Below are 23,063 nucleotides of genomic sequence, written 5' to 3'. Positions count from 1 at the left end.
CACTATTTTACACAAACTCTCCAACGGACGAAAGCAAAGTTGTCGACATCAAAATAAGTCTTGATTCTTGGATGTCATTGCAAAGCTGTCTGCTTGAGGATTTTTTCTTTAACGTTGATTACTGTTGAACATCCTGATGTCAGCTATTCTAAATACACCATTCAAACAACCACTGAAAGCGATACAACGGATGGAAATCCCTTGTCAGTTTTGTGGGTAAAGATTTATCTTTTATCAATTTGAAATAACAAATCTTGTTTATTACCTTTTTACCCTCCTAACCCCATAAATCCCCTGTGGTCTACCTCATCTGCACAAAGAAAACAATAGAAATATTGTGTTACATAGGGATTGCACAAGGGTATTGGGATAACACTTGTTTCATCAGATATTCATGAAAATGAAGTCCCCTGCAGGTTGCTGTCTTTACTGTACAAATTCTGCTGAAATTGGATAATTTTTGTGTTATTCCCAACTGAATTTAGTGGACAAAATTTACACCTCTTAAGATTTTAGGTTAATGACATATTGTACGTAAATCATATCAAAACAAGTATCAAACCTACAATATGTATCTATGCTTGGCATTGCTATGTCATTAAAGAGATGCATGTGCTAGAAAATTCTTGTGACAAATTTGTGAATACAGGTACACTTTTTCTTTCTATAGTAGATCATAAACAGAGCAAGTTAATTCAGAAAACTCAGATACGGTTACATAATTGGCATTAACCAATTATTTACTAACATATGAATCTAGCACAATTCAAAGTTAAATGTAGATACTTAAAGCAAAATGCTGTTTAACAAATCAAAGTCATTTATTTCATATTTTCAAAGATCTGCCATTTTGATGAAGTGGACATTCTATGAGATCTAGGAAAGGGAAAACAATAATCCAGCGTAAAGGTTGATTAAACACACCCACACAACATACCAGTAGGTCAGTTTAGGTCATGGGTCATTGAGGTCAATGAGCATAGAAAATGTAATAAGGACCTTGATGACCTGTATAGGTTGGATGTCCTTCAGATCTTGAATTACTGACAGTCAAATCTCAACTACACATTTCCTCTTCAAGTCAATTCTAATCTAAATACTCAATAAAACGTTTGATGGAATGGAATGTTATGTGAAAAAGTTCAACTCTTTAAGTAAAATACTGATAAACACATTTACGAGGATCTGGAAGACATCATCTTCACTCAGTTACACAGGATAACAATTTGAAGCAGTATGACAGGACAGTGCATACGTATACACACATTGGTGATTGAGTTTCTCCTTGCAAATACTACATTATAGGAAAGTACAGCTTATAATGGATTTGTCACGGGCATACACAAATCAATTTCCTTCTTAATGCTGGAGGCAACAGTAAATGGTAATTTTTGATGAGTTCAAATGACTTAGAATAAGATTTTTTTCATATTGAGATGTGTAATTTCTATTGCAGTTAATAAGCATATCAATTAATGGCAATTTATAAATTGTTACTTTTAGTGTGACAATATTGAGTAATCAATACAAGTAGCCTTTATGATTTGTCTTTCAATTCATTCATACAATGTGTGAAACCTCTGTTATATATGTGCAGCAATTATCCAATATTCATGATCTATCAAAAGATAATACCAGTTATAAAATAGTTTTTATGACAGGTTTCCCTTTAATTATTTGAGTATAGCATACACTTATCAGCTCAAATTAAATTATTACATCTTCAAAATAACTACAGCTTGGAAATAATGTAAAGACGGATTGGCTCACACAAATTTTCAAAGGTGCCTTTTTTTGAAAAATGCACAAGAGATGCTGTTGGATTGGCTGAAAATACAGTTATAATTACACTTTGATACAGAGTTGCAACTGATATTTGATAGCAAGCATGTTTCTACATGAATGTCTTTTGCTTGATCAATTCACCATCCAACTTTGATTACAGAATCAGAGGGCTACACTGAATATTATGATAAAGCTTAACAAAGCTGAAAACCGTAATTTAAACATCAAAAGAGTTGACAGAATCTTGATGAAAGAGTTGACCATTTGATATCTATACTAGTGTAATTGTATGAAATTTAGAGTCACAATCAGTGGCCCATGTCTCTTTGATCAAACTAATCATGTCATGCAATCACTAGAAATTCATGGCTGGATTAAACCTTGCATCATTTTGCAGATTCAGGTCTACTATCATCTAGTTTCTTCAAGCAGTTTTCAAGAATCACAAGCTACACTAACAAGCCTATCTCAAACTAGTTTCATGTCTTGTCCTGACTTCTGTGTAGGTCTATCCACAAAGATTTTACTGTGTGTGTTCCGTAACCATCAATGCAGACAACGGTCACTGACACAGCAATTACGCTGTGAGATGTTGGAAACTTAACAAGAGATGGAAACCTCTTTGAATAGGCCACTCTACTTGATAATTTGAATTTCATCTCTCATACCAATTTTATCACATTGATAAGGGAATGAGCACAATTAATGGGGAGTTGGGGGGTGGGGAATGGAAGAGAAAATTGGATGTACATAAAACCTGAGTGTTCAAGGGAGACCTTGAAAATTCCGGAGTACCATGTTAGGGCCTCCAACTTTTTATTTTATGTAAATCACACCGATAAATCACTCTGAATGGTGCAGAAAACAATTCTTTCTTAAAAGCAGCTTTCTGAGATTATTCAAAGACAGAGCTGTGCTTCAATGACTGGCAATTATAAATAGTTTGTGTTTGTGAACACTATAATGCAGACTGTCAAAGTGTGGGCATTGATTCCTATGTATAACACATCTTAATATTTTTTGGTGAAATTTCAATATTGTACTTGTACACATAAGCACTTCTAATCACCATATTTTTTTGAATTAAATTTATATCACTTATCAAAAATATGCATAGATATAGATAGTTTTGTATTAAAAACAAATCAATAATGGTTTGTCAAATTGACTGCCATGTATAGTGAATCAATGTTTTCAGTGAAATTCCAAAATTAAATTTGTGCAAAAATGCACTCCTAATCACCATATTCTGGTGAAATACATTCATATCAATTGTCAAACATAAATACACTCATATCAATTGTCAAACATATATAAATGCACAGATATAGCTAGTTTTGTTTGGGTAAAACATTCTTGACATTTTTCACCATAGACAACCATACTGACATGACACTTTTGGGTGAAATTCACACAATCAAATTTCTAGTACACAAATACGCTTTCAACAGCCATTCTCAAAGAGATTTATGTTTAAAACTAAAAATATATAGTGGCTAATTTCATATGTGTGTATACCTTTATTAGCTCCGGCTTTGTGTATGTGTGTATAGATAAGTAGATAGATGTACACACACTATATGTCAATAGGGATACATTGGCACAGGTCAGCTCTACATTTTTTATTATGGAGAGGGCCTCGAACAATTATGATCTCGCCAACAGAAGGAAGCTCTAAAAATTTTGGCTAACAACGTGGGGGCCACGACATCCCAAGCCCAAAAATAAACCAAATATTTTCTCTTCTGCTTTCCCCACCACTAAATGTGCTTGTTCCCTAAGTCATGTTTAGCTGCCGCAATACATACACTTCCCAATCCAGCTGATAAATTGATGCTCCTACATAACACTGAGAAGATATTCCCCATCCAACTGATAAATCTATGCTCTATATAGTATTGAGAAGACATTTTGGCAACAAAGGTATCTGCAGATTCAGAAATGAATTAAACTCTTTAAGATCACAGTCCCATTTCACTTTGAATAAAAACTGAATACATCAATCTAACATAGCTTTCACATCACTAAATCTTTTGAAATTTTATGAGCCGGAACAAATTTACATGCATGACACCCATGTAGCTTGCTTCAGTTAATTTAACACTCTGTTCTGACATAAAATGTTCATGCTTGATATCTATGCAGTTACAAGAAACTATAGCATGTACTTTTTCAGTACGGGTGACATTTCATGCAGTACCATGTACAATTTCAACAGATAAACATAAAGCAGCATAGAGCTGAGCAGCTTTGCAGCAAACAACTACATAAAGGTTTATATCGTTACTGTGTTCTAAAAAATATCAAAATACAAAATCCGAAATTCTCCTATTCAACTGATGTTGATGTAAGAACAGTTCATAACTATCTACGCATACAATGCTATCAGCGGTACTTCTATAATGAATGAATGGCAAAATGCCTTTTTGATGTAATTGTTTGAAGGTCAGACGCTGGATTGTCCGTTCACTTTAGTGTCGTAGTTGAAGTTCCATTTCAGTCCATCACCTTCCGGGCAATGTCCTGAAGGCATTGCTATGTGAGTCCAAAATTTTCTGAAATGAAAAGAAACATTGTGTCTGAGTGGATAATATTTGACAGTGCATATAAACCACTGTTATGTTCAGACTGTAATAAAAAATAATCTGTGATGCTAAAGGCATGGCTTTATAGAAACAAATCAATTATTTGGGTAGCACTATCTTACCATGTCTCCTTCACTCTAATTTCTTGATGGACAAGTAAACTTATTAATTGTTATTTTCCTAAAGCACACAGTATACTAGCAAATTGTTACTACAGACATAGTTTTGAAAAATTATGTCACAGCTAAAATTCACAGACTGGCCACACACCGACTCTATACTCCCTGTCACAGCTAAAATTCAAAGACTAACCACACACTGGCTCTATACTCCCTGTCACAGCTAAAATTCAAAGACTAACCACACACTGGCTCTATACTCCTTATCACAGCTAAAATTCAAAGACTAACCACACACTGGCTCTATACTCCTTATCACAGCTAAAATTCAAAGACTAACCACACACTGGCTCTATACTCCTTATCACAGCTGGAAAATTCAAAGACTAACATACACTGGCTCTATACTCCCTGTCACAGCTAAATTCAAAGACTAACCACACACTGGCTCTATACTTCCTGTCATAGCTAAAATTCAAAGACTAACCACACACTGGCTCTATACTCCTTATCACAGCTAAAATTCAAAGACTAACCACACACTGGCTCTATACTCCTTATCACAGCTAAATTCAAAGACTAACCACACACTGGCTCTATACTCCTTATCACAGCTAAGATTCCCAGACTGGCCACACATCGACTCTATACTCCCTGTCACAGCTAAAATTCAAAGGACTAACCACACACTGGCTCTATACTCCCTGTCACAGCTAAAATTCAAAGACCACCCACACACACGCTCTACCGGTATACTCCTTATCACAGCTAAAATTCAAAGACTAACCACACACTGGCTCTATACTCCCTGTCACAGCTAAAATTCAAAGACTAACACACACTTGCTCTATATACTCCTTATCACAGCTAAAATTAAAAGACTAACCATACACTGGCTCTATACTCCCTGTCACAGCTAAAATTCAAAGACTAACCATACACTGGCTCTATACTCCTGTCACAGCTAAAATTCAAAGACTAACGACACACTGGCTCTATACTCCCTGTCACAGCTTAATTCAAAGACTAACCACACACACGCTCTACCGGTTTACTCCTTATCACAGCTAAAATTAAAAGACTAACCACACACTGGCTCTATACTCCCTGTCACAGCTAAAATTCAAAGACTAACCACACACTGGCTCTATACTCCCTGTCACAGCTAAAATTCAAAGACTAACCACACACACGCTCTACCGGTTTACTCCTTATCACAGCTAAAATTAAAGACTAACCATACACTGGCTCTATACTCCTTATCACAGCTAAAATTCAAAGACTAACCATACACTGGCTCTATACTCCCTGTTACAGCTAAAATTCAAAGACTAACCACACACTGGCTCTATACTCCCTGTCACAGCTAAAATTCAAAGACTAACCACACACTGGCTCTATACTCCCTGTCACAGCTAAAATTCAAAGACTAACCACACACATGCTCTACCAGTATACTCCTTATCACAGCTAAAATTCAAAGACTAACCACACACTTGCTCTATACTCCTTATCACAGCTAAAATTCAAAGACTAACCACACACACGCTCTACCGGTATACTCCTTGTCACAGCTAAAATTCAAAGACTAACCACACACTGGCTCTATACTTCCTGTCACAGCTAAAATTCAAAGACTAACCACACAACGCTCTACCGGTATACTCCTTATCACAGCTAAAATTCAAAGACTAACCATACACTGGCTCTATACTCCCTGTCACAGCTAAAATTCAAAGACTAACCATACACTGGCTCTATACTCCCTGTCACAGCTAAAATTCAAAGACTAACCACACACATGCTCTACCAGTATACTCCTTATCACAGCTAAAATTCAAAGACTAACCACACACTGGCTCTATACTCCCTGTCACAGGTAAAATTCAAAGACTAACCACACACTTGCTCTATACTCCTTATCACAGCTAAAATTCAAAGACTAACCACACACTTGCTCTATACTCCTTATCACAGCTAAAATTAAAGACTAACCATACACTGGCTCTATACTCCCTGTCACAGCTAAAATTCAAAGACTAACCATACACTGGCTCTATACTCCCTGTCACAGCTAAAATTCAAAGACTAACCACACACTGGCTCTATACTCCCTGTCACAGCTTAAATTCAAAGACTAACCACACACACGCTCTACCGTATACTCCTTATCACAGCTAAAATTCAAAGACTAACCACACACTGGCTCTATACTCCCTGTCACAGCTAAATCAAAGACTAACCACACACACGCTCTACCGGTATACTCCTTATCACAGCTAAAATTCAAAGACTAACCACACACTGGCTCTATACTCCCTTCACAGGTAAAATTCAAAGACTAACCACACACTTGCTCTATACTCCCTGTCACAGCTAAAATTCAAAGACTAACCACACACTTGCTCTATATACTCCTTATCACAGCTAAAATTAAAAGACTAACCATACACTGGCTCTATACTCCCTGTCACAGCTAAAATTCAAAGACTAACCATACACTGGCTCTATACTCCCTGTCACAGCTAAAATTCAAAGACTAACCACACACTGGCTCTATACTCCCTGTCACAGCTAAAATTCAAAGACTAACCACACACTGCGCTCTATACTCCTGATCACAGCTAAAATTCAAAGACTAACCACACACTGGCTCTATACTCCCTGTCACAGCTAAAATTCAAAGACTAACCACACACACGCTCTACGGTATACTCCTTGTCACAGCTAAAATTCAAAGACTAACCACACACACGCTCTCTATACTCCTTGTCACAGCTAAAATTCAAAGACTAACCACACTGGCTCTATACTCCCTGTCACAGCTAAAATTCAAGACTAACCACACACTGGCTCTATACTCCCTGTCACAGCTAAAATTCAAAGACTAACCACACACTGGCTCTATACTCCTTATCACAGCTAAAATTCAAAGACTAACCACACACACGCTCTACGGTATACTCCTTATCACAGCTAAAATTCAAAGACTAACCACACACTGGCTCTATACTCCCTGTCACAGCTAAAATTCAAAGACTAACCACACACTTGCTCTATACTCCCTGTCACAGCTAAAATTCAAAGACTAACCACACACTTGCTCTATATACTCCTTATCACAGCTAAAATTAAAAGACTAACCATACACTGGCTCTATACTCCCTGTCACAGCTAAAATTCAAAGACTAACCATACACTGGCTCTATACTCCCTGTCACAGCTTAAATTCAAAGACTAACCACACACTGGCTCTATACTCCCTGTCACAGCTTAAATTCAAAGACTAACCACACACACGCTCTACCGGTATACTCCCTTATCACAGCTAAAATTCAAAGACTAACCACACACTGGCTCTATACTCCCTGTCACAGCTTAAATTCAAAGACTAACCACACACACACGCTCTACCGGTATACTCCTTATCACAGCTAAAATTCAAAGACTAACCACACACTGGCTCTATACTCCCTGTCACAGCTAAAATTCAAAGACTAACCACACACTTGCTCTATACTCCTTATCACAGCTAAAATTCAAAGACTAACCACACACTTGCTCTATACTCCTTATCACAGCTAAAATTCAAAGACTAACCATACACTGGCTCTATACTCCTTATCACAGCTAAAATTCAAAGACTAACCATACACTGGCTCTATACTCCCTGTCACAGCTAAAATTCAAAGACTAACCACACACTGGCTCTATACTCCCTGTCACAGCTAAAATTCAAAGACTAACCACACACATGCTCTACCAGTATACTCCTTATCACAGCTAAAATTCAAAGACTAACCACACACTGGCTCCATACTCCCTGTCACAGCTAAAATTCAAAGACTAACCACACACACGCTCTACCGGTATACTCCTTATCACAGCTAAAATTCAAAGACTAACCACACACTGGTTCTATACTCCCTGTCACAGCTAAAATTCAAAGACTAACCACACACTGGCTCTATACTCCTTATCACAGCTAAAATTCAAAGACTAACCACACACTGGCTCTATACTCCCTGTCACAGCTAAAATTCAAAGACTAACCACACACTGGCTCTATACTCCTTATCACAGCTAAAATTCAAAGACTAACCACACACTGGCTCTATACTCCCTGTCACAGCTAAAATTCAAAGACTAACCACACACACGCTCTACCGGTATACTCCTTATCACAGCTAAAATTCAAAGACTAACCACACACTGGTTCTATACTCCCTGTCACAGCTAAAATTCAAGACTAACCACACACACGCTCTACCGGTATACTCCTTATCACCACTTAAAATTCAAAGACTAACCACACACTGGCTCTATACTCCCTGTCACAGCTAAAATTCAAAGACTAACCACACACTGGCTCTATACTCCCTGTCACAGCTAAAATTCAAAGACTAACCACACACTGGCTCTATACTCCCTGTCACAGCTAAAATTCAAAGACTAACCACACACTTGCTCTATATACTCCTTATCACAGCTAAAATTAAAAGACTAACCATACACTGGCTCTATACTCCCTGTCACAGCTAAAATTCAAAGACTAACCACACACTGGCTCTATACTCCCTGTCACAGCTAAAATTCAAAGACTAACCACACACTAGCTCTATACTCCCTGTCACAGCTAAAATTCAAAGACTAACCACACACTGGCTCTATACTCCTTATCACAGCTAAAATTCAAAGACTAACCACACACTGACTCTTTACTCCTTGTCACTACTTGCAACTATTTCAAACTTGACACTTGCTCATAATGCCTGACAGATTTTTTATAATTTTTACTTCATACATCGCATTTGCTGTGTGTATGTTTGTGTTTGTGTGTGTGTTTGTGTTTATTGATTATACATCTGAGGTTTTAAGTACAAGATTTTCACAGAAAATATGATGACTCTTGGACCAGATGTGATCTGCACATCAGCATGCAACTAGGTATTAAAATTATATTATCTTTGTAAATCAATCTTTCAGATATGCTGTGTATGGTATATTATAGCTGAATACGTACACTAGTGTTGCTGCTTTTCAAGAAGGATGAAAAGCTACGGAGTATATGTCAGCATTCTATGTGATAATCCAAGTAGAATGTGTGCACTGTATTGATTTACACAAATGTGATTTAACAACTTCCTCAACCATGGTTGCTTAACAAGGCCATGGCCCGACTTTTCACAGAGTAAAAAAATCACTTTGCATAGTGTGTATTTATATTTAAATAAGCTGAAGCAAACTGACAGAGTTTCTTGGCCGGTTCATCATCCTTGCATGACCCTTGGACTTCGTAAAAACTAATTTGGCTGTCAGGTTATGTTTGATGGTTGTGTTCCGTGTGTGACCCTCAGACTCTGCAAACGCTAATGTAGCTGTCAGGGTATGTTTGATGGCTCTGTCATTGGTATGCCTTCATACACAAAGTATTATTAATGAATCCCTGATGGGAATTTGATGTTTCTTCCATCATTCTAAGGTGGATGTCATGTTCTAAACTTAAATTTTATAGGAATATCTGGTACCTCTATTCATTTTCCACTGGGCGATTTTAATTGACATGGTTCATTGAAATCAAAAGGATTGGTTGGACTATTATTAATGACACCCCTGTACACTCACATGAACACACATCCTCCATACACCCGTGACACAAAAAATACCGTGAATGGTTTGTTTGTGTAAATGCTGCAACTGAAAACTACAAAAATGTGAATAATTTTGAATACTTCATATCTGATGCAGTAAAATTACATGCCACACAAACTGAATATTTAAAAACACTCAAACCAGATACAGACAATGATTTGTGTAAAACTAAAACGCAGTATGTTATTGGCATCGTATAACAGTATATGTACAATGTTTTCATACTGCCAACAAAAATAACAAAACCAAATAGTTTGGTGGAAATTACTGGTAGTATTATTCTTATCATCACAGTTGTATGCATATCAAATTGGTAGTCACATCATAGAAAACCATACAAGTATGTTTTGCAGCATATCAGGTGGTATCCAAGGATCTGATACTCAGATAGTTCAGCATTTATTTTTAGACTGTCACACAACAATGTACTTGTAGAGCATACTCATTTGGAGACAACAGGATACAACGGAAACTGTAGAAATGTTTCACAAAATGCAAACATTGCTTCCAGAAAGATTTGGTGTTAAGAAAGAGTGGAAATGATAACAGAAAATTTGAAAAATACTAACATGACAATGTCATTTCATTTGACAATGGAATATGTTATTAACAAAACATCACAAACATATCACAGAGGCAAACATTCTAGAAAAAGTTGATAGAGTATTTCAAGTACTCAGAACACTGATTATCAAACTAATTGTATAAAGAATGGGTTTATTTTTTTGAATGGGTTAATTTTTTTGTTTCTAATAAAAAAACTAAAATAACCCTGTGACCTTGACATTCAAGTAAAAGACAAAACAGTGAATATCAGTATACTCCTCAGCAAGTCAAGACTTGCATTAAACTAATTTCAAACCACAATGACTTTTTGTACCTGTTCAATGTGTGATTTGACAATGTTGCAGTGCACGAAAAGCCATTATATACTTGTGTTTATGTAAAACAGAGCTGAGAGTACCGAGCTAAATACATGTTGTGCAATAATGAAAATATCACAATAATTGACTTGTTCAGCTTTTTTTTGCTTTTAATTAATTTTGAAAGTTATGCTTTGCCTTGGTAGATACTCTGCCTCTCTATTGTTGTTTATTATAATAATATAGGATTTAACTACAAAGGAATATCAACTGTCTAATTTTTGAAAAAATTTTCATTAGTTTTGTTCTAGAGAACAACTACACTTTTCTTCTTTATAAAGAATCTTGTGCTGTAATGTTGAAGGCAAGATTGTACTGTTCTGGTTTCAAACTCATCCTAGATTGAAAGAGTACCTTGTAACTTCAGGTCAGGTCAATCAGCTACAGGATATCAATATTGTAGTTTTAAAGAAATGAATGTAACAATTTTGAGATGATACATCAACATTATCTCATCCTCACAAACTATTTGGGAGACAACTTAAGGGAGTATGCATCTCAAAAGTGAAAGACTTGAACTTTTGCTCAAACTTTCCTAACACCATTCTCTTAACAAATCAACAATAAAATTCGGGGGTCACCATATAAAGTTTGGAACTAGAGAAACAAATTACCAAACCTTTTACGATATTTGAAATTCAAAATGGCCGCCAGCCCTGTTTACTCTATTGAGGAAAAAATAAATTTTCCATTTTCAAAAACTAAGAGAGTGAAAGTGTATCTTTCTGTAAGAGCTTTAAAATGAGTACTCACAAGTGGTAGATCAGAAAAGAATTGAACACATTTGAGAGTCTGAATATCTGTCCCAAAGGAACATTATACTTTAACTCATAAAAATTTAAAATGAAGCAAGACAGTATGTGTCAGTAGTATTAAGCACTGATGAAACATTCAGTGTTTATGAACTTGAACTGTTTGTGTTACATTGAATTTACACTGCATACTCTCTTCAGTAATAGCCTGACACTCTTGTGATTGACAGTTGCTATTTTGTTGGCAGATATGAATACCCACAAAACATGACCTCCATCTTAATAAATTACTGGTAGTGTTGTTCTTATCATCACAGTTGTATGCATATCAAATTGGTAGTCACATCATAGAAAACCATACAAGTATGTTTTGCAGCATATCAGGTGGTATCCAAGGATCTGATACTCAGATAGTTCAGCATTTATTTTTAGACTGTCACACAACAATGTACTTGTAGAGCATACTCATTTGGAGACAACAGGATACTACGGAAACTGTAGAAATGTTTCACAAAATGCAAACATTGCTTCCAGAAAGATTTGGTGTTAAGAAAGAGTGGAAATGATAACAGAAAATTTGAAAAATACTAACATGACAATGTCATTTCATTTGACAATGGAATATGTTATTAACAAAACATCACAAACATATCACAGAGGCAAACATTCTAGAAAAAGTTGATAGAGTATTTCAAGTACTCAGAACACTGATTCTCAAACTAATTGTATAAAGAATGGGTTTATTTTTTTTTTCTAATAGAAAAACTAAAATAACCCTGTGACCTTGACATTCAAGTTAAAGACAAAACAGTGAATATCAGTATACTCCTCAGCAAGTCAAGACTTGCATTAAATTAATTTCAAACCACAATGACTTTTTGTACCCGTTCAATGTGTGATTTGACAATGTTGCAGTGCACGAAAAGCCATTATATACTTGTGTTTATGTAAAACAGAGCTGGGAGTACCGAGCTAAATACATGTTGTGCAATAATGAAAATATCACAATCATTGACTTGTTCAGCTTTTTTTTGTTTTTAATTAATTTTGAAAGTCATGCTTTGCCTACCAATGGAATGATTGGTTGTTTGCTTTGTTACTTTGCTGGCAACATCTTCATTGTTACAATTGGCTGTGCAATATCTTCATACCTAAATAAGCATAAAATTTACATATCTTTTTGTTATGTAAATTGGCCAACAATGTGTCAGAAATTTCTGGGGAGAACACTGATACTTGGTAGATACTCTGCCTCTCTATTGGTGTTTATTATAATAATATAGGATTTAACTACAAAGGAATATCAACTGTCTAATTTTTGAAAAAATTTTCATTAGTTTTGTTCTAGAGAACAACTACACTTTTCTTCTTTATAAAGAATCTTGTGCTGTAATGTTGATGGCAAGATTGTACTTTTCTGGTTTCAAACTCATCCTAGATTGAAAGGGTACCTTGTAACTTCTGGTCAGGTCAATCAGCTACAGGATATCAATATTGTAGTTTTAAAGAAATGAATGTAACAATTTTGAGATGATACATCAACATTATCTCATCCTCACAAACTATTTGGGAGACAACTTAAGGGAGTATGCATCTCAAAAGTGAAAGACTTGAACTTTTACTCAAACTTTCCTAAAACCATTCTCTTAACAAATCAACAATAAAAATTGGGGGTCACCATATAAAGTTTGGAACTAGAGAAACAAATTACCAAACCTTTTACGATATTTGAAATTCAAAATGGCCGCCATCCCTGTGTTTACTCTATTGAGGAAAAATAAATTTTCCATTTTCAAAAACTAAGAGAGTGAAAGTGTATCTTTCTGTAAGAGCTTTAAAATGAGTACTCACAAGTGGTAGATCAGAAAAGAATTGAACACATTTGAGAGTCTGAATATCTGTCCCAAAGGAACATTATACTTTAACTCATAAAAATTTAAAATGAAGCAAGACAGTATGTGTCAGTAGTATTAAGCACTGATGAAACATTCAGTGTTTATGAACTTGAACTGTTTGTGTTACATTGAATTTACACTGCATACTCTCTTCAGTAATAGCCTGACACTCTTGTGATTGACAGTTGCTATTTTGTTGGCAGATATGAATACCCACAAAACATGACCTCCATCTTAATAAAATCACATGTTGAGATAACAGCTCTTGTGATTTTTTTTAATAATATCCTCTTTTCATCCTTGGTCTCAGAGATTAATAAGACTTGAGTGACAGAAACCTGTCAACAACCTCTAAAATATTGAAATACGACATATTCCAAACAGCTGAACATCTGCTTTTATTTGTTTCATCATTAATTTTCATTGAAACCCTTGTCTGTCTGCTTATACAATATATCAATGAAATAATTTACTGTGTGATGGATGACAAATTAATAAATATTAAAGCAAGTGAATATCTCACAACAAAAATCACAATAACAGAGAAGACCTTGTGGTATGTTTACCTGTCTACTGTTCAGTAATATTCAGTGTGCAGGTAGGTTTGTCTCATACAGGAAATTCAGGATCACTGCAAAATCTTCAATGAATACATTTGCTAAAGTAATATGTAGTCCAGTGTAAAGAACCTGGCTTAATTTGAGAGCAGATAATAAATAACTTAAACAAAAGTGAGTAAATTCTTGTCTCAGCGACTGTCAGTCCTTATCCCAGAAAGACACCTAGCCTAGCAATTTAAAGCCAATTCAAAAGGGTTAAAAATTTGTGAATCAGTTCCTTATACACCTTTTCAAGTTTTCATCTCAAATTATAAGCAGTGTAAATTCACCGACAATTCCCAGACATTCATGCAAATATTTGTACATGCTCAGAATTATATGGCAAGTTAGCAGTACAAACCTTGGAGTCTACATTTTATAGGAGATGTTGTGATCAATTGCTACGCAGTAGTTAATAAGACTGCCTACATTTGTCATATCTACATTAGACGAGGCCAGGGGTTACAATTGCCACTGAAAGCTGAAACATGTCAGTGACAAGCAAGGCTATGGATCAATGCATGTAAATGGATACCAAACCTGAAAGGTGACTGGTATATGTTACCTTGTGCATACTATTACAGTTTTTCTATTAACAGGGATTGTAAAAGATACATACATGAATCATGCAAAGTCTATCAAATGTTTTCAAAGACTCTATGGACTCACTACAAAATAAATTCAATTTGGAAGCTCTCTCAGTTCCTTTCATAAAAAAGGTTTAGAACAAGAAAGACCAACCATAGTATGAGGTGAAAGTGTTTTTAGTATCAACTGCATACTGCCTTCTTTTCACCTCTTCACAATTCTCACTTGTCAGTTTTTTAGAAGTTTTGTTGACAGTTAGCACATAACATTTTTACAGTTTGCGTCAAAAAATACATCTATCACTTTAAATAAACATTCAATGGGACCGTTTCAATCTACCTTCACATAGTGGGAATAGGTCTACCGGTATATCCTACTCATAAGTATTTATACTTTGGATGAAAAATGATATTTAAAGCTACAGATAGGGACACGGAACTCATGAATACATATGGTAGTTAAGAAAGACTGAATAACAGAGGAGATTGAAATACAACTAGACTCCCTACTAAGTATTTTATATCCTATAAATAGAATTCAACCATAACTTATATTCATTGCTGACTCCCTGGTCAGTCACAGATAGATTTTATTATCTCAGCATGAATCTACATTCAAAGATGGAAACTGCATACAGAGAGAAAAATCTATGTTTAATATTAAAGTTGCATGTAATATTTATACTAATGAAAAACTCTCTTTGCAATGAAAGTCAGTCAGCAAAAATGTCTTCATGAATGTTCAAGGCTTTAATAACAAAACTTTCAATAATTTAGAAACTTGACTAGTCCGCCCATCTTTTGAAGAACAAAATAACAATGATGTTTAATTCATGACAGAATGAATTGCCCAGATAATGATTAAGCCAAACAGGGATTATAAACTCCTGAAATTTAATTTGTTGGGGTTGGGTGTTGGATCTTTGAGACTCTACTTGAAGTAGACATTAATAAAGCTTTGAAGCTGTGACGGTTGAGTAATATCTTTAATTAGAAAACCATTTACCGACAAGGTAGCTGGATTGGTTCAAAGCTGAAAGGTTAAAAGAAAGCACGTCCCCTTTACAGTCGGTTGCTTGATCCTAGCGCCGCACCGTCTAGTTATAGTCAAGTGCGAATGCAGTGTATTTTTTCAATGTAAATGTACATTCTCTCAGAGGGGTGATCAATGTGTTGGAAACAATACTCCATATGATGGGCTTTACATAGGTGAATAAGCATTTCTGATTGATATCACATTTAGTCCCATGACAGGGCAACTTTTACCCCAGATGCTATTCATCAGGTTATGTGAATATTTATAATTAATTACCACGGATGATTTCTGGGAATTTCATTGTTGATATTAACCAGATGGTATAAATATTTGATCAAACAATCCTGTTTGGCTGAAGGTTTCGGCTGATGTATGTTCCCGGGGAGGCCTAATTCATTTGACGCAATACCTGCAGGCTCTTTTCTCTGCATGAACGATCCATGGTGATGCTACTGTCAAGAGTGGCAATAAACAACGCCCACCATTTGAGGTCACAGGTCACACGGAATATACCAGACAATGAATATACTTTTGACTGTTGATTAAAATTTGTATCCCAAAACTGATATGGGACTAAAGACTACCTCACACGAAGATGGCACTCTCTGAATCAATGCATGTATTAAACAGGAATATTCACATTGTAGAAGAAATCAACCCATATTTATGTTGAAGTACTTCACACATGAAACTAATTTGTAAGGATATCTATGGAAACAGCAAACTTTTTCAAAACCCATTCCATTAATGAAGTAGGAATCAAAGTAATTTTCCATCTGAAAGCTGAAAAGTCACACGCTAATTTATCTACTATTCATGTCTGGGTACCATGATGTGCAATGGATCTCTGGAATCTCTGTGACATCATAGGGTTTGAAAATCTCTGTGACATTGTAGGGTTTGAAAATCTCTGTGACATCATAGGGTTTGAAAATCTCTGTGACATTGTAGGGTTTGAAAATCTCTGTGACATCATAGGGTTTGAAAATCTCTGTGACATCATAGGGTTTGAAAATCTCTGTGACATTGTAGGGTTGACAGATCTCTGTTCAGAAAGTTCTCAAGTAGAAAGAAAACTTTGTACGTTGAACATTTAATCAAAACTATTCGTACAGATGTCAGAACAAACTAAAATATGACACAATTTGTAAATAAGTTTTAAAAACAAAATAAAATTTTAAGCTTTTTGAGTTTAGTACTGTGGTATATTAAATCTGATACAGTGTAATACATACCAGTACATATGTAACTTTGAATTCTCAAACTTAAACTACAAGTGTTGATTCATTAAAGAGTCTTGTATTATATATCAAGCAGAGCACTCATGGCTGGTTACAACTAGCAGGGGAACTTTCTTCAATTTGATTGTAGAGCAACATAAATATCTGCGAATCCTACAAAATAGCTGATCTTCATTGGTAATTTACAAACATTGCATTCCTCTACTAGATCAGACAAATCTTGTTGATTTTTACAAGTACTACTGAACATTGGTAATCAATGGTGACCTTGCCAATTCCTGCACAAAATTGAGGTTGAACAAGGGGATTTCTATATCTAGCCACTTGGTGGCTCTTGATCAAATTAATGCCATAAAATTGATATTCCGACAAGATCTGATTACAACATGCACTACAGGTTCAAATTACCTTTGTATTTAAGTTAGCAAACAGCCTGAGCAGACTGAAGTTATGACAGAAATGGATAAAAATGAGTAATCTACTGAACAAATATTTCCCTAGCAGCATGTTCTATAGTTCATAATTAGAAAAATGTACAAATTCATGGATATTTGGATAAAGTGATGTGACATTGCTCTGGAAGTTTGGATAAAACTTTAAATATGTCTTGAATGGTCTCTAATGATTGAATTCTCCAAGTTGGTGATTAAAGCATGAAAAATAAAACAAACATGTTGCCTACTCATGATATCATGGAAAATTTACAGCAACAAATATTGAACTCTAATGCAGCTGACACAATGTTTTGATGTGATGTTGCTCCTTGGTACTTAAATTGTGAACACAAGAAATTTGTCCAACATTTGTGAAGCACTGGTCCTGGATCAATTAATCAAATTGACACAAACAGAGGAGTCAGTATCAAATATATGAGCAATTTAATGAAGTAACCTACAGTAGAGGCATGTACAAGCCACAGTATGTCATCTGTAATTGGCATTAGAATTATTAATAGTAACCCACTGTTTGCATGACTGGATATTTGTTACAAGTCAGCGTGAGGGTTAACAAGTTCAACTAAGCACTCAGATACATAGCCCCGTGGGATAGCCTGGAGTCATACGCCAGGAATTGCAGGTTGGGTGAACACATGTTGCCTAGAGAAGGCATAATTAGCCGACATGGCTCCAAGCAAGACGTCTACAAAATGTATTAGATTAGCCAAAAGTAAACATTAAAGTCTGACTGAAATGTTTTCCCGGTGTAATGCCTTCAAGAAATTACTGCCATGATGTGAGACACATATGGTACTGTGCATGACAGAATTTCGGTAAATACTGTAAGCACAGCAAAAGTCAGGGAATTTTATCGTTTCAATATAGCTCTTGTAAGTTAAACTATTTGAATTTCAGTAAATTTGCATTATTGTCTACAAGCCATAAAAGAAAGAACCCTTCTCTAAATATTTCAAAAAGATTAACAATTTATCTAACGTTCTACATGATACAGCTTATAGAAACTGACAATCGAATGATAACCATATATTTCTCTGTGTTAGTGTACAAGGCCCGAAGTATGTATTTTCTTTAGAATGTGGAGTGGGCACCAAACGCCAACATGTTCAAAAGCCACACCTCACTTCTACCATACCATGACCGTTTTAATTAATGTCTACAGCTTCATAGAAATCTTGAATCATAATCATAAATGCCCATATTTAAAACAATAAAAAATACTGTTAAAGACCTGACGTTATTTAAAACACTTGAGAGGAAATACACAAGGTGTTTTGGCAAAAATACATTAACAGCAGTGATTACGAAAGGTAGCATAACATTTTGTGACCATTCTCAAACACACAAACATACCCGGTATACAGAGCGTGGGCCCATATGTTAATTCCTGGACACAGATGACATGTCTGCTGGTAAACTAAACAGTCATTGACATCCAATCTACTGTACTTAATAGTCTCTCACGACACAAAGAAGCCTCCATTGACTCGAATATAAAAATTATCACCATCTAACTATCTTTACAACTTCCCTTTGTTGATCAGAGTCAGTAATAATATCAATATCATAATATAGCTTACAAGATTTATTCAATACAAGAGGAGAAATTCAAAAGTTATATTGCCGACAATGTGACACATCACCAACAAGACAGCAGCAAAGTTGCGTGCACTTTATAGATTCTGGAAGCCCCAATGCATTATGGGTTGATAAGTAAGCACAGGCCTCACCCTGTTCTGGCAACAAACTTGGTCATTTTTTCTTCCTCCAGACCAATGACCTATCTTTTGGTAAATCAACACGGTCGGCCATACAAAAACCTCCATGGATATCTATCCTTGATCACTCCAACAAGTAGCCATTCAAACCAGAAGTTGCAAATTGCAACTAGTCAGTGCCATAATATCACAGCACATCTTCATTTTTTGTTGTGGCCCTTGAAGTTCCATAGACTTTCTATTCAATCCAATTCACATACCAAGAACTTTTTGAACAAAAAATCTCAACAAGTGGCAATTTCTTTTGGACTGGTGCATTTAATTTCCTTCAATAAGAAACTGTAATAACCCACTACAATTTTCAAACCTCAGAAAAATGAAGATCTATATAACATTGAAATGTTTGATTTTACACATTAAGGATGGAAACCGGCTAAAAATGCACATTTTTGTTCGTGATGTGGTACATCCTGTATATTTTACATGTTGTGAACAAACCTAGTGACTGCAATGGCTGCTGCAGCTGTTTTTTCAATTGTAATTCGCTGAAAAATACCGCAATTATACGGTGTCGCTCAAATTTGATCAGAATTGGTATATACCAGTATGGCTTACCAATGATCAACAATAAATGTTGTTTCTATCTGTTCAGTGGAGGAAAATTCTACGTTGATGTTATGACAATGATTTCTGCACAGTACAACCAGAAAAACAACAAGAAATATTTAAACCACAAAAAAGAATGACAAAAGTAATTAAGGTCTGAAACTTTAGGTACTGGAGGTCAACTTTAGCAACATGCATAGCAGAAACAAGCCCCTCTTAGTTTGAGTATAGACGGTCTTCCCCCCCCCCCCCTCTACTGTCTATGGTTTCAGCAGGTCTGTTAATATGTAACAGTTCATAAACAATGATAGGAAATGACTCAAGATCAGTGGAGTTGGCCTGTTTCTTACTGGCATGCCATCACTCCTGCACATTTGCAGGATTTCACTTTTTCTTACCTCATTTGCACATTTTTGACACTGATGTGTTCATTTGAACAAATTCACATCTCAACCCCTGCATCTACCTGTACACCAAATACTGAGATGGTAGCTCTGGCGGTATGGGAGCCTTTGTGTGTAACGGACATACATCCGCACATACATACCCACAAATATACAGACATACAGACGCCACCGACTCATCATATAAGCTCTTTTTGGTATTTATATACAAAACCAAATATGAGCTAAAAATCAAGGTAGTATCAGATTCTGATTAAACAAAAATCCTTGCTAGTTTTTCTATCTTTCATGATGTTGGTCAATAAAATCTACCGTAAATTTCAGGCTCTACTTGTACCTGGTCCACTGCATTGAAGCTGTGATTGGTGACCAGACCTGAATTTAATATTCATGAAACAAGTCACTGTTAATGACACAGTCCCCGCCAAATATAAATTTGTCAATGTGCAACAGTAAAAGTGTTCGAACGTGATTGTAAATACAGTTTCCAGGTCCAGAAGTGGCAAATAGGCGAAAGAATCTGTTTCTCTTTTTTCTTTGAATAGAAATGGTGACATATGCTGAAAGTGACTTGTGTTCTAATAAACAAATGGGATCAGAACATGGAAAATACACAAATGGCTGCAGAGGGCACTATCACACACTCTTTCATGATTACTTATGTTCAAAGTGTACAGAATGTGGTGGACTTTGGCAAAGTCAAGTTTGTTGTAGATGACAATGGCGGTAGTGAAATAGTCCCAGGATAGAAATTGAGGCAGGTATCTTCAATCTTGCAAGTAGTGGAGGACAGTTTTTAAAGTCAACTGAATGTAGAGGGTGCTATCTTTTTCTTCTTCTTCCTATCCTAGCCAACTTCGTCAAACTGAAGATTATGCGAGTTGTGCACAACTAAACTTTACAAAGTGTTAAAGATTCAAAGTGGCTCTGAAGATGTCAAGTGTTTCAGCTGTCACAGTGTCTGGAGGTAAATTATTCCAGTCCTTAAAGGGACAAAGACGGCCATTTTTTCATGAATTTTGTTTGATGCAAGATACTTCTTATATTGCTTGACATGTTGAAAGATACTGAATGAATGGGTAACAATGCATATATTTGACCCCGGTTTTAGACACAATACACAAAACCATTGTAAAAATGAATTAATGGTCATGGCCATTAATTCATTTTCGCGATGGTTTCATTTGTCTAAAACTGGGGCGAATATATGCATGGTCACCCATTTATTCAGTATCTTTCAACATGTCAAGCAATATAAGAAGTATCTTGCATCAAACAAAATTCATGAAAAATGGCCGACTTTGTCCCTTTAATAGTTCACGGGAAAAAAGATCCTTTCCTGTAATCTGTCTTAAACCTGGGAACCTGATATGATTTACAGTGCATGTGTCTAGTAAATCTATTTGGAAATGTCAGAAATTTATAAGTGTCGAGTGCTACCAATTGTGTACTAATTTTTATAAAGAATAGCTACCTTGCCTCTTTTCTATGCTGTTCTAACATTTTCCAATCTAATTTTTTCAACACGTCGTAAACATTGGATAACATTGGATTAGGTATGTTACCTATTAAAGACATTTCGAGCTGCTCGTCTTTGCACGTTTTCAACATTAATGACATCAATCTGCCTGTACATTCCCAAACAGTGGGTGCGTATTCCAATGTACGGATGGTCTAACAAGAGCTTTGTATGCTTTTTCTTTTATTGAGAGAGAGCTAATGTGGAGGTTTCTGTGAAGGAAACCAAGAGTTCTATTAGCTTTGTTACAAATGCAGTTTATATGACCATGCCAAGTTCAGATATCAAAATACATCCCAGATATTTTTCTGATGTTTTATGCCTGAATACTTTACCATCTCGCTTGTAGTCGTACATAAGTGGTTTGTTTTCTAGTAACGGAAAGTGATCACTTATCAGGGTGAAAGGACATCAGCCACTTCTCTGCCCAGATAGCTAGACGATCAAGATCAAACTGAAGATTTTGACAATCTGACTCTGATGTAATAGTAGGATAGGCAATTGTGTCATCTGCAAACAAATGAACTGTAGATTGAAAAGTTTCGTGGACGTCAATGATGTAGAATAAGAACAAAGACAGGCCCAGTACAGACCCTTGTGGAACTCCAGACTTGACAGTTAAGCACTGGAGCATTCACCTTCTGGCTTTGATGTACCACACGACTGTATCCACTTTAGAGTTTTACCCTAATACCGTAATGGTGTAACTTGTGTATCAGCAAGCAATACCTAACTCAGTCAAAAGCTTTGGTAAAGTCCATAATGACGATAAAGTCCATAATGACGATATCTGTTTGTTTACCATGTTACATGTTGACTGACCATGTACAAGTTCAAGTTGCTGGGTTTCGCAAGAGTGATTCTGTCTGAATCCATGTTACAACGGGTAAATAATAATATGTGTTTCAACATGAGTCATAATATGTTTCGTTACTATGTGTTCTATCAGTTTACAGCATACACACGTCAATGGGATGTGTCTATAGTTTTCAGCATTGTATTTCTGGCCTTTTTTGCATACTGGAGTCACCAGTTGCCAGTCGTCAGGTAGGTCGCCGCTAACATACAACCTCTGAAAAATTATGGCGAGGATCGGTGCAATTTCATTAGCGAGTTGTTTTAGAACAAATGGTTTGATATTGTCAGGGCCTGCAGCTTTGTCGGCATTTAAATTAGCAAGCAATTTC

At 35.8% G+C, this 23,063-nt stretch overlaps 1 protein-coding gene across 4 annotated transcripts in view; it reads right to left on the bottom strand.

Moving 5' to 3' along the window:
• Nucleotides 1-800: 800 nt before the first annotated feature.
• The window catches only part of LOC139119833 (palmitoyltransferase ZDHHC16-like), a 63,306-nt gene continuing 41,043 nt past the window's right edge, over nucleotides 801-23,063 (bottom strand). For 3 of the 4 annotated variants that reach the window (XM_070683746.1, XM_070683747.1, XM_070683749.1), the window contains one exon: nucleotides 801-4,340. In XM_070683746.1, the coding sequence (XP_070539847.1) occupies nucleotides 4,232-4,340 (109 nt within the window). In that variant the 3' untranslated portion in view covers nucleotides 801-4,231. Of the gene's footprint in view, nucleotides 4,341-12,922; nucleotides 13,295-23,063 lie in introns of those variants that run through there. The other variant, XM_070683748.1, reaches the window with a different exon arrangement.

The sequence above is a fragment of the Ptychodera flava genome, chromosome 20, assembly GCF_041260155.1.
Source record: "Ptychodera flava strain L36383 chromosome 20, AS_Pfla_20210202, whole genome shotgun sequence".
Classification (NCBI taxonomy): Eukaryota; Metazoa; Hemichordata; class Enteropneusta; family Ptychoderidae; genus Ptychodera; species Ptychodera flava.
This window is presented reverse-complemented; position numbering and strand designations above follow the sequence as displayed.